The 17,696-nt window shown below is 46.7% G+C and overlaps 1 protein-coding gene across 1 annotated transcript in view; it reads right to left on the reverse strand.

Annotated features, from left to right (window-relative positions):
- The window catches only part of ACACB (acetyl-CoA carboxylase beta), a 99,400-nt gene that overhangs the window by 78,010 nt on the left and 3,694 nt on the right, over positions 1–17,696 (reverse strand). Inside the window, exon 2 of the mRNA XM_068563713.1 lies at positions 644–776. Within this exon, the coding sequence (XP_068419814.1) occupies positions 644–776 (133 nt within the window). The remainder of the gene's footprint in view (positions 1–643; positions 777–17,696) is intronic.

Genomic DNA, 17,696 nt, shown 5'->3' on the forward strand with positions numbered 1-17,696 from the left:
CCTCAATAAATGGTAGCTGCCGCCATTGTTGTTGTTGTTGTTGTTATTATTATTATTACCACCCTCAAATAAAATGGAAAAGAAAAAGGCCTTTCAGTCAAACTGACCTGGGTTCAAATCCTGACTTCAGCACTTACTACCTACGTGACTTTGGACAACCAATGTCAAATCCCTGAGTTCTAGCTTCTCCGTGAATATGACAGGAATGATCAAACGGCACGAGGTCAGGGCCTTTACCGGCTGGAACAGGAAACAATGTGAAAAGCCTTCACAAACCACCAATTTTAGCTGTTTCCTTCCGTCACTGTCATTCTAGTATCTGGGTCTGCTCTCCTGTAAGGAGCTATACCCCTCGAGAGGGCAGGGCTGGGTTTTAGGCTGGGTTTTCCCCTCCTAGAAACCCAGAAAGCAGCCCCCTGCACGAAGGGTCTTTGCCTCCCCACCCTTCTCAGAGGCCCCAGTCTCCTCCTCTGTGACATGGGGTCACGCACCTGTCACTTAGGCTGTCGTGAGGGTGAAAAGCTGATGAAGCCCAGCGCCCAGCCCTTCGCAAGCGCTCACAAAGGGGCAGGACTTTTTCTCTGCAGCCTGAGGCTGGTTGGCCCACCTCACCCCACACCGAGTGCCGGGACCCCATCTGTACCTTCTCGATGACCCGATCCCCCCCAAAGCGCACGACGAACTCGGCCGGGGAAGCCACAGTAAAGTCTCTGTGCAGGTCCAGCTTCTTCTGTTCTCGGCCTCTTCTCGCCAGGTGGAGCCCGGACATGCTGGGCCTGCCAGGGAACAGGACAGACCCGTGAGCAAGCAGGTCTGGGACGCTCGGGGAGGGGGTCGGCCACCCGGCAGCTATGAAATGCACATCCACAGAGAAGCCAAAGCCCATCAGACCCCTGCTGCTTTGCAGTCCCTCTCTGGGGAACTTGAAACACTATACGAGGAGACTCGAGAGGTCAGATCACAAATGAAGTAGCAGCCACCCCCTGATCTGCCCCAAGCTGTATGATCAGATTTTTCATCTTAGAGTCATTCTTACTTTATATGCCCATAATTTAGGAGCTCAAATAATACAAAAAAAGCTTAGAACAGGGGTGCAAGTTTATGATCAGGGAAGTTCCCACATTCTAATACTTTACACTTGTTAAACAGTTTGTACCTTTCATGTGCTTTTCTGTACGTGTGTATCAAATTTTTTGAAAAAACTGAAAACAAAAAAATGTATAATAGAGGGTCCTTGCCCCATCCCCCCTCTAGAACCCCACCCCACAGGAAATCACATTTGACTCTTTCTGGCATTTACACATCTCCATGGTTCTGAACAATATGTGTACATTATCTCGTGAGTCATCCATTTAAGACACCATCCATCTATGAACTTCTTATCTTGACAGATGTGGAATTAGTGCTCTTAAGCAGCCTTCCCATCTGCTCCCCTTTCCCCAACCTCTCAATACAGGTATACTGCAATTTGGTAAATTCAGTATTCAGTGTTTTATGAGTCTGGGATCATTATTCACAGGTGAGGGGCTGTGGTATACCAGATGTTCCTTTTTTTTTTTTTTTTTTTCCCTGGAGTTAGTGATTTATTTTCATTGACTTGGTTTTCCTTGCATCTGTCACTAATTCACCTCACTCCTCAGCCTCTTAGTACACGTAAGATAATTGATCGGTTCCATTATTTTCCATTGGCCACATCATTCCTGAAGGCCTCGACTCTCCTTTCATCCAGACGCTGTTCTCTAAACCCCTATGCAACCGTCAACTGGGACTTCCCTTCACTGGCATCCTTAGGATTCCCTTTGCCTTTCCTTGGGGTTTGATCCTGAATTTGAGGGACCACATGGCTCCCTCTTTCTTGATGGACTCCCGTGTTTTACTGGGGCATATCCGCCTGTAGTTTCATCCAGTTAAAAAGATGGTACAATGGCAGGACACGTGACAATAATGCCCCAACGTGCTTGTCTTGATCCTGGCTGCATAGGGTTCCCTTGCCACTATCACCTCGGAGACTCTTTTTGGTTCTCTCGGATCCCTTTTTTCTGTCCTCCATGTCTTGCTCCTCTTTGGTTTACTCTCTTGTTTCAATGGAAGACATCCTTCAGTAGCTTTCTAAGAAAAGGTGTTCAGGGGAGTAAACGTTTTGTGGCCTTGCATGTTCTAAAACTGTCTTCCTTCTGCGCTCACATTGGACCCGATCATTTGGCTGTGCATGGAATTCTAAGAGGGAAAACCTTCTCCTTTAGAATTTTGGAAGCCTTATGTCACTGTTGTTGTGGCTTCCAAGAATGCTAGAACCAGAGCCATGATGATCCTTGATCCTTTTGTAGGTGACCTGTTTTTTCATATCCAGAAGCTTATAGGATCTTCTCTTTGCCCCAGTATTCTACAATTTTAGGGAATGATTTTAGTGATGTGCTGAGGTATGTGCCTACTTCCATCAGTAAGGCTGGGAAGCTGTCAGGCTCCTTCAATCTGGAAACTGAGGTCTGGGAATTTATCTTCAAATATTTCCTTGGTGACTTCCCTGCCTCTTTTTTCTCCATTCTCTCCTATTACCTGGATGTTGAAATTCCTGGACTGCCCACTAGTTTATGTATTTTTCCCCTCTCCTATTTTCTCTCTCTTTTCTTCTACCTTCTGGGTGATTCCCTCAGCCTTATCTCCTAACTGTTCAGTGGAGTTTTTGACTTCTAATATCGTGTTTTTAACATCTAAGAGCTTGGTTTTGGTCTGTCAATATCCCCTTTTCTATACATCCTGTTCCTATGTGTATAATATCCTCCCTGCCCCCGATGAGGGTATTTATGATAGCTTATCCAAGTTCTCTTCTCCTGATTTGGTTTCTGTTTCTCCCACGTTTCCTGTGTCCCCTTTGTTTGTATGTTTGGGGCCTGCCTTCCATCTTAGAAACTGCACCCAAATGTTTGATAAGCTATGGTTGCTTCCTCATGACCAAGAGCAGGAACTAGAGGGCTGATGAGAAGTACTGAGCATGTGCTGGGGTCACTGGACCCTGACCTCAATGCAGGGTGATCCGGGAGGACTGTGTGTTGGGGAACCCCAAGTATTTTTAGAGTCATCCTCCCTGGCTGGTCCAATTCCCCCAGTGAGGACAAGTTTTGGGGTCTTCTGCCTGTAGGATAAAGGTTGGCCAGGAGCCTAGGGACCAGGGGGAAGTGGGAGAACTGTTGGGACAGGTGTGGGGGACAGGGCAGCTTTCAGGATTCAGCACGTACACAGCACCCATCCTCCGGTTCAGGACACAGGCTCCACATGCTCCGCAGTGCCCATCGGTCTCCAGTCCAAAGACCCTCTGCTTTTCCCTCTCCAGAGATCAAACCGCCTGCCTGCTGCTGGGGTGGAAGTGGGCAGCCCCCAGCCACCTGGAGCAGATGAGGGGATCTGGGATTCTTTCACCCAATCCTTCTCACGTAGATGCTCCCAGGCGCAGAGGCACCCAATGTTGCTAATCCCTGCGCCTTTTGGGGTACAGGTTCTCAGCTTCCCTCACTGCTGCCTTACGGCTCAGCCCTCTTGGTTCTGCTCAGCCAGTGACTGCTTGTTCTTCTGCTTTCTGGCTTCCAAAATGTTGCTGCTAACTTCCCCTCCTGTTCTTCCAGGGCCTGATGGGTTTCCAGCTCTTTAAGAAAAATCTCTCTGCTATCATTTGGTGGGGTTTTGACAGGTGCAGAATCAGGCATCCAGCCCACTCTCTCAACCTGGAAATGGGCTATTCAAGCAGGGAGATAGCCACCTGCCAGGCATTAAGTTAGAGGTTTGCCACCCAGAGGTGCATCCAGCAACTGTGTCACCAGGCATTTTGGGAGGCTGGGGCTGAGTGGGTTCGGGAGGCCAAAAGTTTTGGTGAAGAACTGATAGACCTGGGACTTCCCTGGTGGTCCAGTGGCTAAGACTCAGTGCTCCCAATGCAGGGGGCCCAGGTTTGATCCCTGGTCAGGGAACTAGATCCCACATGCTGCAACTAGGAGTTCGCATGCTGCAACAAAAGATCCCACACGCGGCAACGGAGATCCCATGTGCCACAACTAAGACCCAGCACAGCCAAATAAATAAATAAATATTTGGGAAAAAAAAAGAACTGATAGACCCTAAGGAACACTGCCAGCACGTCACCGGGGAGTGCAAAGCTGGAAGCCAATAAGCCACTGTGGGGAGAGAAAGCCCAGTTTACAGATGGGCAAACTGAGGTCCTGTCAGGCAAAGGGAATCACCCAGCAAGTCAGCGAGACTGGGGCTCTTTCCATCACACCAGGAAATGTTGGGTGTGGGCATTTTCTGTTGTATAAAGTCTCTGCATCCAGGACAGTTCCCCTTGGGAAAAGCCTTCTACAAACCTGCAGTCTGTCCCCTGCACCCCTGCCCCAACCCAAGCTCTGCCTATCAGAAATGAAAAAACGGACTTCTTGGCCAGGAAACAAAACCAGAAATGAATGACAGAAACCCATAATGATGCTATGCCACCACAGGATTTGTATTTTCAGTTAAGACGATCTCCGTTCAACAAGGCTTATGCATGTTGTCCGAAAGAACAAACAAATGAACAAATGATTTCCGGCCCCTGAACTGGCCTTCCTGCCTCCCACAAACTGCAAGCAGCTTTTCTTCTAAAACCTCCTAGGACTGAACTGTTGAAATGAAACAGGGCTTAGAAAAGGACTCTGAAGGTCAATATCATCTTACAAATATGAACGGTGCTTTCATCATAATTACATTCCATTAACCAACAAGCAGTTCAGTTTGTTTTTAAGAACTTTATTTCTTTAGAAAACAGGCAGATTTGGCCTGAGGGCCATCGTTTGCAGACCCCTGATCTAGGGAAATAGATACCAAAATGTTAAGAGCAGCTTTCTCAAAGTGGTTGAATTATGGGTGGTTTCTATTTTCTCCTCTTTGCCTGTATTTGTTAAATCTTCTGCCATGATATATTATTTTCAGTAAGAAGAAAAAGCTATTAACTTTGTAATAGGGATGCTGAAAGCCATGGTCATTTTGGTATCCATTGGGTAAGGCACTCAGTATACTCCACTGTAAAATGAGGATAATAACATGTACCTCATTGGATTGTGAGGATTAAATAAGCTCATATCAATACACAGAAACTAAAAGATGGCATCTGACAGGGCTTCCCTGGTGGCGCAGTGGTTGAGAATCTGCCTGCCAAGGCAGGGGACATGGGTTCGAGCCCTGGTCTGGGAAGATCCCACATGCCGCGGAGCAACTAGGCCCGTGAGCCACAACTACTGAGCCTGCGTGTCTGGAGCCTGTGCTCCGCAACAAGAGAGGCCGCGATAGTGAGAGGCCCGCGCACCGCGATGAAGAGTGGCCCCCGCTCGCCACAACTAGAGAAAGCCCTCGCACAGAAACGAAGACCCAACACAGCCAAAAATAAATAAATAAATAAATTTTTAAAAAAATTAAAAAAGATGGCATCTGGCACATGGTAAACTCTATATTATTTCAATGCAGTGATGCCAAGAGGATCAGGGGCTACTGATCTCCCAATCTAACCAAGAAAGGCATCAGGCCACTCCTCTGCCCATGGCCTCCTCCCCAACCATCCACCCTCCCCATTCTGTCCATGGTCTTCCCCAACTGGCTGGCTTGATCCTGTGGCTTCAGAAAGTCTGAGACATCCCATTTTTATACACACAACATTAAAACTCAGCAATCTGACCTAAAGAGCAACAAAGAAAGACTCAACCATTAGACAAACACCATTCTGTGGCCTGGGAAAAACCATTCACGGAGCCATTTTGACTTCAAAACTGGTGACACAGCCCCTCCACCAGAAGGGTCCCAAACCCATCACAGCAAAGTACACGGGTGAACACACAATGCTGCTGGTGTGGCTTTGCTTCAGTGGGGCCAGCCTGAGGCTAGTGGCTATTTTTATCTGTTTTTGATGAAGTTGGAGGCCAGTCAACATTGGCTCTGGGGGACTGACCTTTGGCTGTCATTCGTTCCAAGGCAAGTGTGGAGGCTGAAATATTCCACGGTGACTTTGGAAGTGGCTTCAGGTGCGGTCAACTACACAACAGAGCTGTCAGCCAAACACCAAACACCATCAGCTGCCCAGGCACGAGACCAGGCAGGACTGCACTGGGAAGGAAGGAATAAACATCCTCAAATGTCACCATAGATTGGGCACAGGGGGCTCCTCCCTGAATCTCCACAGCCTTATGCAGGGGAGACCATCATCTCCTGCTCACGATGAAGAAACCGAGGCTCAGAGAGGCCCACTGACCTCAAGTCACACAGTTGGCAAGTGGCAGAGCTGGGCTTCCAATCCAATTCTATCTGACCCCCGGGATCGAATTTCGAGGCACAAAGCTATCTGAGATAAATGGAAGTAACTCTATGGTCTGGACTTTCAAAAACAAGCACTTAGACAGGGTAAGAGAGTGTCATGGACATATATACACTACCAAATGTAAAATAGATAACTAGTGGGAAGCAGCCGCATAGCACAGGGAGATCAGCTCGGTGCTTTGTGACCACCTAGAGGGGTGGGATGGGGAGGGTGGGAGGGAGGGAGATGCAAGAGGGAAGAGAAATGGGAACATATTGTATATGTATAACTGATTCACTTTGTTATAAAGCAGAAGCTAACACACCATTGTAAGGCAATTATACTTCAATAAAGATGTTAAAAAAAAAATCCATGTATAATTAAAAAACAAAAAAAACAAGCACTTACATTTGAGAGACAATATGGTAATCTGGGGTTCTCAACTGGGTGCAACTTTGCTCCCTTGGGGACGCACGGCACTGTGCAGACATTTTTGGTCATCACAGCGTGGAGTGTACTCCTGGCATCTAGTGGATAAAAAGCCCGGATGCCACTCAACATCCTGCAAAGCCCAGGACAGCCCAGCAAAGAATTACAGGGCCCCAAATGTGAACAGTGCCACAAGTGAGAAAGCCCAGTAGACTAGAACCATCCTCCCAGGCTTTGAATCCAAAATCTACTACTTATGACCTGTGTAATCTTGGGAAAGTTGCTTCAACATTCTGTGCCTTGCCTCCCTGATAGGATGTGAATATTTATAATATTAATAGGATCTGCCGCCTAGAGCATGTGTCCAGGGTTCACCACTGGGCCTGGCCTGCAGGAAAGAGCTTTAGCTGAGGTGCCTCTCTGCACGGGAGCCAGTATAAAAGCCCCAGTGTGAGGCCATCAGGCTAGGGCCCTGGTATTAACCAGCTCTTAAATCCCTTACCCTACCATTTCTTTCGTAAAACAGGGATGGTCACTGCTCTGAGCTGATGCCCTGATGGAAGTAAAGGCCTTACTATTATCACCCAGCAAGTAAGCAAGAAAGGACATTGCATAGCCCAGGAAAGGTCGATAGCTTTGAACTCATCTTTGGACCCCCAGATAAGTGGACGCTTGGAAACTTCTCAGGCCAACTGCCCCCTCAGTGCCTCCAGAGATGGCCACTTTGGCTGGGCCAGGGGTCAGCAAACTAGGGCCCAAGGGCCAAATCCAGTCTGCCACCTGTTTCTGTACCTCCCACAAACTAATAAAGGTTTTTACATTTTTGAATGGTTGAAAAAGAATCGTACTTTGTGACACGTGCAAATTATATGAAATTCAAATTTCAGTGTCTGTAAATCATGACTGGAATACACTCAGGCCCATTCAACTACATATTGTCTGTGGGAGCTGGAGCAGTAAAAGGCAGGGCTGAGTAGCTGTGACAGAGACCATACTGTCACAATGCCGAAAATATTTATTATTTGGCCCTTTATGAAAAGTTTGCAGACTTTGGTTTTTCAAAAGCCCCTCAGGAAATTCTACTGTGCACAACATAGGAGTGAGACCACCCACAGATCAACAACCAACATTTCAACATGGGCAGCAGGCCTTGGTCCTGAGCAGGATTCCCTCGGCAGTGACATCATAACGGGATACTGTGGGGCTCACTGAAGACCAGACTCTTCTGCCTTCCGGTCCTCAACTTTATTTCATCCCAACAGAGACTCAAATCTCTTCTTGAGATGTCCTCCAACCACTCCGACCCACATTCACTTCTCTGTTCTCTGAACTCTGGCCCTGTTTGCACACCAAGGAATGCTGGCCGGCATTTGGGACCTTGCCTTCCTATTATTTCTGGCTCCTTAGTAGATGGTCCAGGACTTCGGGACAGGACCCCAAATGCCTCTTGACTGCATAGGCTTCTTTTGCAACAGAATTCTGTCATCACTGTTATGAGCTGTACAAATGTTTGTGCTGACTCAGGACAGCACCCACGGCCCTGAGTGCTGGGCATAAGAACCCAGAAAGGCCAATTAGGATCAGCCCCATTGACAGATGAGGAAACCGGGGTTCAAAGGGTTGATGGCACTTTTCAAGGCTACAGAGCTTGGCGGCAGAGTGTGGCTGTCTATCTCCATCTTTTTAGCGACTTTAAGCTAAGAGAGGAACCATACAGTGACCCAATAAAGCGTCTTCATATTATTATTATTTTTTAAATTAATTAATTAATTTATTTATTTTTGGCTGTGTTGGGTCTTCGTTTCTGTGCGAGGGCTTTCTCTAGTTGCGGCAAGCGGGGGCCACTGTTCATCGCGGTGCGCGGGCCTCTCACTATCGCAGCCTCTCTTGTTGGGAGCACAGGCTCCAGACGCGCAGGCTCAGTAGTTGTGGCTCACGGGCCCAGTTGCTCCGCGGCATGTGAGATCCTCCCAGACCAGGGCTCGAACCCGCGTCCCCTGCACTGGCAGGCAGATTCTCAACCACTGCGCCACCAGGGAAGCTCTTCATATTATTATATATACAGTGATCACATGGTCTGAACTTGCCGGGACAATTCCAATTTCGTGCAAGTTCGTTCTTTTGGATTACAGTGGTTTGTGTCGGGGCGTCCCTGGTGGCGCAGCAGTTAAGAATCCGCCTACCCATGCAGGGGACATGAGTTCAAGCCCGGCCCGGGAAGACCCCACATGCCGCAGAGCAACTAAGCCCGTGAGCCACAACTACTGAGCCTGCGCTCTAGAGCCTGCATGCCACAACTACTGAGCCCATGGTCCACAACTACTGAAGCCCATGCGCCTAGAGACTGTGCTCTGCAACAAGAGAAGCCACCGCAATGAGAAGCCTGTGCACCACAAGAGTAGTCCCCGCTCACCGCAACTAGAGAAATGCCCGCGTGTGACAACAAAGACCCAATGCAGCCAAAAATAAATAAATTAAAATAAATTAAAAAAAATAAAAAATAAAGTGGTTTGTGAAAGCTATTCTTTTGGATTAAAGTGTACAATTAAATGTGATTCAAGAGTTATAGGTTAAACTTTTTGTGTTAATAGTTTTATAGATCAGAAAAAAATGTATCCTTTGTAGACCACGTGGCCTGCTTTCGTTCCTGTAAGACTTGAGGGTTTTAGCCAGATGGGTTAGATCAGGGCTCCAAATGTGGGAGGAACGTGACTACCATGCCCCACAAAAAACCTAGTGCACAAGAATGACTGTGATTCAAATCTGGGGCCCCTATGCTTCTGCGGGCCCTTTGCTCAGACATGCTCTGAGCACTCCAAGGAGGGTGCCCCTGAAGGCTCTGTCAGTCTCCTCTGCGGAAAGACCAAAAAACTGGAGGGTCAGCCTCCCTCCTGGTGGGCTGGCCACACATCTGGGTCTCTTGCCCTCTCTGAACCCTGCATCCGAGAAACTAAACAACCACTGAGGCCCTTCTGGCTCTACGAGTCTTCACTTCCCTGCCACGCTCACCAGCCACAGTAACTAGTTACCAGTCAAGTCCTTTAGTCTTCTGACTAGTCCAACATCAGGAAGGGCTTGTATTTTGAAAGAGTCTATTCAAGCACATTATGCATTAAAACCTGGCTGCCCATGAAAAGCCCTTTGGGCAACAGCCTGAGCGGAATCCCCGTTACGCTATCACCAGCACTGACAGCCTCAGGTTCCTCATCTGTAAAATGGAGATGACAGCACCCACTGAGTGTCCCATGGTGCTGTTGTAAACCTGGCATGAGATCACACGTACAAAGTGTTCAGCCTGGCATCCTGAAAGCACCCCACGAAGGGTAGCAGTTAATTACTGTTGCTCCCGTGGGCCTTGAATTTGAATTACTAAGAAAACACCTGCTTCCCCCATTAGATCAAGAGTTCCTAGGGACTTCCCTGGTGGTCCAGTGGTTAAGACTCCATGCTCCCAATGCAGGGGGCCCGGGTTTGATCCCTGGTCGGGGAACTAAGATCCCACATGCCACAACTAGAGGGGCCCGTGCACTGCCAAAACGAGCCCACAAGCCACAAAAAAAGAGCCCACGAGCTGCAACAAAGACCCAGCGCAGCCAAAATAAATAAATTAAAAAAAAAAAAAAAAAAAGAGTTCCTAGAAGGCAGAGATCATGTTTCCCAAACATTTTTGTGTCCCTTCCTGCTTCCAGATGCAGGCCTTACACTCAGGAGATAGTCAGGTAATGTTTATGGACCAGATGGATACCTCCTGGGAAAAGAACAAAGGATAGAGAGAGACTTAGCTACAAAGCTGTTCTTCACTGTGTTAGTTATAATAACAAAAAGGGAGAAAGAGCCCAAATAACCACTCTCTGTAGGAGATTGTTTATAAATTTTAAAGTGTATCCATTTAAAGGAACACTATGGACCCCTAGAATGCACCATGCGGAACAAGCGTTGGCAAATGCTTTCTGTAAAGGACCGGACAGTAAATAATTTAGGTTTTAGAGTCCATTCAGTCTCTATTCCTCTACTAAATACGGCCCTTGAAGCACAAAAGCAGCCATAGATGACACATAACGTGGCTATGTTTCAATAAAACCTTATTTGTAGACATTGAAATCTGAACTTCATGTAATTTTCACATCTCACTAAATAGTAGCCTTCTTTTGATTTTTTTCAACTGTTTTTTTTTTTGGCCGTGCCACGCTGCTTGCAGGATCTTAGTTCCCTGACCAGGAATTGAACCCAGGCCGCCACAGTGAAAGAGTCCTAACCGCTGGACTGCCAGGGAATTCCCTGATTTTTTTTCAACCATTTAAAAGTTAAAAACTGGGACTTCCCTGGTGGCGCAGTGGTTAAGAATCCGCTTGCCAATGCAGCGGACACGGGTTCAATCCCTAGTCCGGGAAGATCCCCCATGCCGTGGAGCAGCTAATCCCCTGCGCCCAATTACCGAGCCTGCGTTCTAGAGCTCGCGAGCCACAACTACTGAGCCTGCGCGCCTAGAGCCCTTGCTCCGCAACAAAGAGAAGCCGCCACAATGCGAAGCCTGCGCACCACAATGAAGAGTAGCCCCGCTCGCCGCAACTAGAGAGAAAAGCCAGCGCGAAGCAACAAAGACCCAGCGCAGCCAAAAAACATATAAATAAATAAATAAGTTAAAAACTATTCTTTGCTCGCAGGCCACACAAAAACAGGCTGTGGGCCACAGTGTGCTGAGCCCCGTGGTAGACTACTTAATGCCCAGTGAAAAAGCAAGTTACAATATAGTATGTTCTGTATGATTCGAGTTCATAAATTAAAGCATACCTGCACCAAAAATTTAAAAAGGCTGAAAGACTATACAGCAGCTGTTAATAAAGATCAAATGGAGAGGAGGAGTATGGGTGAGTTTGTTCTTCCTTTTTGCTTATCTATAATTTTCTGAATTTTCAACAACGAACACGGCATCACTTTGGTAACCTTCAAAAAATGCAATAAAATGAAGACAAAAAAAAAAAAAAAAAGAAATGAAATGAAGCAGGTGGTGCTACGAAGGGCTCAGGCACAGAAATGCCTACATTTCTGTGTAGGTTAACCTGCTCAGAAAATAACCTTAAGTGGGATGCCTGCCCAAGGGTACGTGGATTCGCCCCGGGCTTCACGATCACCAGGCTTCCAAACGACCTGCCATCGGGCAACCATCACCTTTATCAAGGCTAAGGGGAGGAGGAGGGGGAAAGCGCGGGCCCCGCCAACCAGCCAACCTTGAGGCACCTGTGCGCTCCCGAGAGCCCTTCTTCAATCAACATCACTGCCAAATCTGGCATCCACCTGAACCGCCAAGACCAGCTAGAGTTCGCGAGGCAGGCTCCATCTCCCCAGCTGCCAAACTGAAGCCGGCCTTTCTTCGGCTGGGGCAGGGAAGGATGGGGTGGCGCAGCCTGTCTTTACTAGGGGATGGGGGCGGGGAGTGGGGGGTGGGAGGGACTCTGCACGAGACTATAAAATGATAACTTGCTGTAGACCTGAAACTAACACAACATTGTAAGTCAATTATACCCCAATAAATTTTTTTTTTAAAAAGATAACGGTGATTAAAGTCGAAGCCTTACTTACTTTACTTTGCGATCAGGGAAACAGACCTTGCACTTGGCGGGACTCATGTTGACCCTTCCGCCGCCCACCAGGCTCCTGCTGGGATGCACAGCATGCACCCCCTACCCCTGTGAAGCAGACCCCTGTCCCGGGGACCAGCCAGGCAGCGACAGGGAGGCGGAGGCGCGGTCCTAGAGCGCCTCGGGCCAGGCGGCGCACCACCCTGCAGCAGCCCAACTCGGCGCGGGACTTCCTCCATCCCGAAATGCGTCCTGCACTCCTGTGTCCGGGGCAGACGCGCCCGCCCCGACCAAGCGGACCCCGCCTCCCGGGAGGTCCCGCCCCCTGACCGGGCCCCGCCTCCTGTCCCGGGACGGATACAGACCCTGCCATCTCCCACACCGGGTCCCGCCTCCCCCCCACCCCGCCCCGGACCAGCCAGTAGCGCAGCCACCGCTGACCTTGGGCGCCGGGAGAGTGTGGCCCGAGACTTTAAAAAACCTCTTGGCTCCCCAGCTCCCCGGACTGGAGTAGAACAATTCCAGGATGGCATCCCCCCCTACGAACTGGCAGCTGGGAAAAACTTGCAAGCAATTCATGTGCTGGAATACGCACACAATAGGGAAGTGGTGGAAAATATGGGTTATTTAAAATGTGACTCAGATGTCACCACGGTGCCTGGTAAAAGCCCCCGCAGTCAAATCAACTTTTGGCTTCCAAGTTCCTGTTTTTGCTTATTCTTTCACCTATACTTCCAGGGACGTGTCTGCTCCATGCCTCCCCTCCCCCCAGTGAGCTTCTAGCACACACTTGGAACCACCTGGGTCCCCAGCTAAAATGAGGGCCTCCAAGACAGGAAAGACGCAGCTGCCCTGTGACCCTAAGTAAGTTTCCTTCTGATAAGGTATTTACAGAGTGTTCTTTGGTGCCTCTGTCTCATTTAATCGTCGCAGCAATCTTACTGTTTTATTTCTGTAATACAGATAAGGAAAGAAGACGCAGAGATGTCTATCGCCCAAGGTGCCAGAGCTGGCGACTTGAACCCAGGCAATCTGATTCCAGTTAGAATGAATGAATGAATGCTTCTCCAAGTAGTTATAATAAATAAAAAGGATCCGACACACTGCCTAGCAAGCATTGCAACAGTAGTAAATGTAGCTTATGTGGATAGCAAACCCAAAAAATTAGAAATAAAATAAATGCAAAGGAATTCTCTTCTAAAGGTACAGCTAGGGCCACACCTCCAGGGGGCGCCATCCAGGTGGCCACAAAGTGAACAGTGACCTTTCCCTGGAGTTGTGTAAGCAGCCTTGCCTGAGGGCACTGGTTAGCTGGTTAGTCCTCTAACTATACATTCAACAACATTTCAACAATAATTTTAAAATATATATATTCAATATCTTGTAATAATCTATAATGGAAAAAATATGGAAAAGAATATATATACGTATATGTATAACTGAATCACTTTGCTGTACACCTGAAACTAACACAATATTGTAAATCAACTATACTTCAACAACAACAAAAATTTTTTTCCATAAATAAAACAGGTGAACAAAATTCTCAGTTCTTCAGAGTTTCCGGAAGCTTCTTCATGGCTTTATCTTTAGTCCTTCCAAAAAAGAAACCTGCCGTAGGCTGATTTTTTTTTTTTTAAGTTTCAAATAAAAACCCAAAAGTACTCATGACCCAAATGGCCCACACTTCCATGTAACCACCTCAAAATAGGAAAAACAATTAAAATCAGGAAATGAAGGTATTTCAAAACACCCTACCCTACCCAAAGTCAGTTAGGATCTCCAGTTTACTCACGTTTTTCTAGATATTTATTCTCTATTGACAAACCCCAATACTCATTGACACTGTGTGGATATTTCAACTTCTCTGCTTTGCATTGTATCCTTTTATCAGAGAGCTTCACCTGCCTCTTCAGTCCGTCTTCCTCTGTGGACACAGGTTGCTATACCTTAAAGGTGTATGCCCGGTGGGGCTTGGAAATAGCCGTGGCCACAGATAAGAACTTTGGGAGATGCCCATTCAAATGATGGCAACTGAGGGATGGGCTGGGAGTTTGGGATTAGTAGATGCAAACTATTATACATTGAATGGATAAACAACTAGGTCCTACTGTATAGCGCAGGAAACTATGTTCAATATCCTGAGATAAACAATAATGAAAAAGAATGTATAAATATATGTATGAGTCACTTTGCTGTACAGCAGAAATTAACACAACATTGTAAATCAAGTATACTTCAATTTAAAAAAAAAAGCAAATGATGACAACCGAGGCAGCCTCTGGGCTGTCCACTGCCAGCACTTCCGCTCTCATGATCTCTGCACCCTTCTGAGGTAGACACTGATGTTATCCCCCTTCAACAGAGGAGGAAATTGAAGCGGAGAGGGCATGGGACTGGTCTGAGATCTGAACGCAGACCTGTCTCACCCTCCACACAAAAGCAAAGACTATGAGAGCCACAAAGGACTTAGAGCATCCAGTCCAGCCATGGAGAGGGTAGGTGACATCCCCAAGGATACACAGCTGAAGGCTGCCTGATAAATTGCCTCATCTCCTCACGCTTCCCATTTATAGAAAGAACAAGTTAGGAGAAGGGTGGAGGTACTTTTTCTGGGGCCCAGGTTAGGCGGCGGCACCAACACTGGGAGTTCGAAGACCACTTTCTGATCTGTATCTGCTGAGGGTCTGGGTTTGAATGGCTTCAGGGCCTATGATATCTTGCTGGGAGGCCTCAGACAGACCCCTGCACCTCTCTGGGTTTCAGCTTCTTATCTAGGAAGTGAGATGACTGATTCACTTTTTCCTCCCCGTAATTTTTATATTGTTTTATTATTAAACATTGTTAAAACTTCTTATAACAATGATATTTACAGCAGAAAGTTAGAAAATGCAGAAGAAAATTTAGATGACTCATAAGTATACCACATAATTAGACAATTATTACTATAGTTAGACAATGATTACTAACTATTTGGAGACATTCCTTACAGTCTCTCCAGCCACACACACACACACACACACATTTATTAAGGATATTTTCGTGCTTATTATGCACCAGGGAATATTCTCAGCACATGACATACACGTGCCCACAATCCCTTACCAGAAATTCCCAGGGCCCAATGTATTTTAGAATTTGGAAATTTTTCTAGGAAGGTAAAGCCTTATGTGACACATTATGGTGTTAATATTTCACCAGCAGAAGGCATAAATATTCACACAAAATGGGCAAGACTATAAATAACTTTGCATCAAGGCAGGTTTTGCTGGTGAGTTCACTGCCAACTTATAAACTTAAGTTTCAGAACTTTAAACTTCAGGACTGCAATTGCGTGATCCTGAATGTGTCCCATCCCACTCAATCCACATATGCACCCCATAGGGTAGGATTATTAGGGTTATACGATAGTAAGAGGCGGCTTTGAACCTGGTGTCTTAGCCCAGGTCCATCATGTACTAACCACTTTGCTGCTTGTTAAACATGTGGGATAACACATGTAACCTTCATTTCACAATATGTGAGCGACTATTTTGCTATTATACATCATGTAATGTTCTCATCAGCTCTGTTTTGAAGGGTTGAATGGAAATTCCAACCCTGGGGGACTGTTTCCAAGTCCAAGGAAAGACCAAGTTCCAACTCCTGGCTTGAGATGAACCCAAAAGGAAAGAGACAGGAGGGAAGCCCTGAGCAGATAGCACAGTCACTGGATCTGTAATCAATCTATAATCGTAGCCAGCCCTTGTCCAGTCGCAAAATGGAAGGGAAGTGTGAGGTTGCATAACTGTATTAAAGGCAGAAGAAACATTTGAAATTGGAGTTTAACCTCAGAACTAGTCTACAAACCGCAAGATTTATGCAAAAAGGATTTTATGAAAACAGAAGTTCTACTGCTGCTAAAGAGGGACAACAAAACGCCTAGTCGTCTGTTCATCCATCCATCCATCCACCAACCCATCCGTCCATCCACCCATCCATCCATTTATTCATTCATTCATTCATTCATCCCCAGACTCATTCACAAAGTGTCTTGCTTGCCCCAGAAATTCAGAATTCTGTCTTTGGCAGGTTTGGGTTGCTTGTTTCATTCATGCATTTGGTGAGTAATTCTTCAAAGTCTACCACGAACCCACACTAGGCTAGGCAGTGGGGAAAAGCGGAGACCCCAAAAATATGGCCCTGTTTTCATGGAGCTTGTGGTCCAATGCAGGAGACAGGTAACAACCAAGTAAACAAATAAAGAAACTAAAGACATGATCTCAAGGAGTGAATAAGTTTTCACGACACATCAGGGTGATCGATCAAGAAACTAGGGGCACGTGGGGAATACTGTAAAGGTGGGCCTCGACTCCCTGAAGATACTTCCACATGGGATTCTCATTCCAGGTCATTAGAAACAATTAACACGTGCGGGTCTCCTCCATCAGAGGCCCCTGATTCGGGGACTTGGCTGGGGCTGGAAATGTTCTAACAGAAATACCAGGATCTTGGGAAGCACCAGCAGAACTACCTGAGTTGCCCCTGGTACTAAAATTCAAAATTCTCGACTTTGAAAAGCACATGTATTGGGGGCAAAAGAACTGTGTGCCCTGTGAGCTTTCAGGAGTCTGGTCCAGCCTTCTCATGCTGCAGATGAGGCACTGGAGGCTCAGAGAGGGGAAGAGGCCTGCCCAAGGTCACACAGCACATTGGTCCTCCCTGTGCCCCATCACCCCACAATGCACCTTCATTTCTATGTTTTGGTGCCTCTGGTTTATAAAAACCAAGATCCTTCTACCCCTCCCCCAGTCCTTTGCTGGGACAAGGCAGGAAAAATGATTCACCTACAATGCTAAGTTTTATGCAATGAAGATATAAGGGCAGAAAATTCACTTCCTGTTTTGGCCCACAGCCATGCAAAGATAAGCCCTCGGTTAAGTATCGTTTACCTTTATAAATTTGCCAGTCCAGAAAAGCTGTTTTTTTAAGAACAAACCAGCAAAGATCCCTCAAAATAGTAGTGGAAGACAGGGAGTAGAAACTTGGGAGTCTTCCCCCTGCCCTACCATTTTAATCTACCATTTATTAAGTGCTTTATTCTCTTGCTAAGCACCTTAGAAATATGAGCTGATTTAATCTTCAGAACTTTCTCGGAATCCAAGACTCAGGAGAAAATAATAATATAATCATTTATTATTTTGGCAAGCCTATTTGCTTGATAAGTTCTTAATTAGCACCAGTAGGAAGAATTCACACAGTTGTTCCCTTTTTATCCATTAGGGCTGGGTCTGTGCCATCCAAGACAACAGCCACCAGCCACATGAGGCTATTTAAATTTAAATTAATTGAAACAAATTTAAAATTCAGTTCTGGGAATTCCCTGGCAGTCCAGTGGT

The sequence above is a fragment of the Eschrichtius robustus genome, chromosome 14 (genome assembly GCF_028021215.1).
Source record: "Eschrichtius robustus isolate mEscRob2 chromosome 14, mEscRob2.pri, whole genome shotgun sequence".
Taxonomy (NCBI): domain Eukaryota; kingdom Metazoa; phylum Chordata; class Mammalia; order Artiodactyla; family Eschrichtiidae; genus Eschrichtius; species Eschrichtius robustus.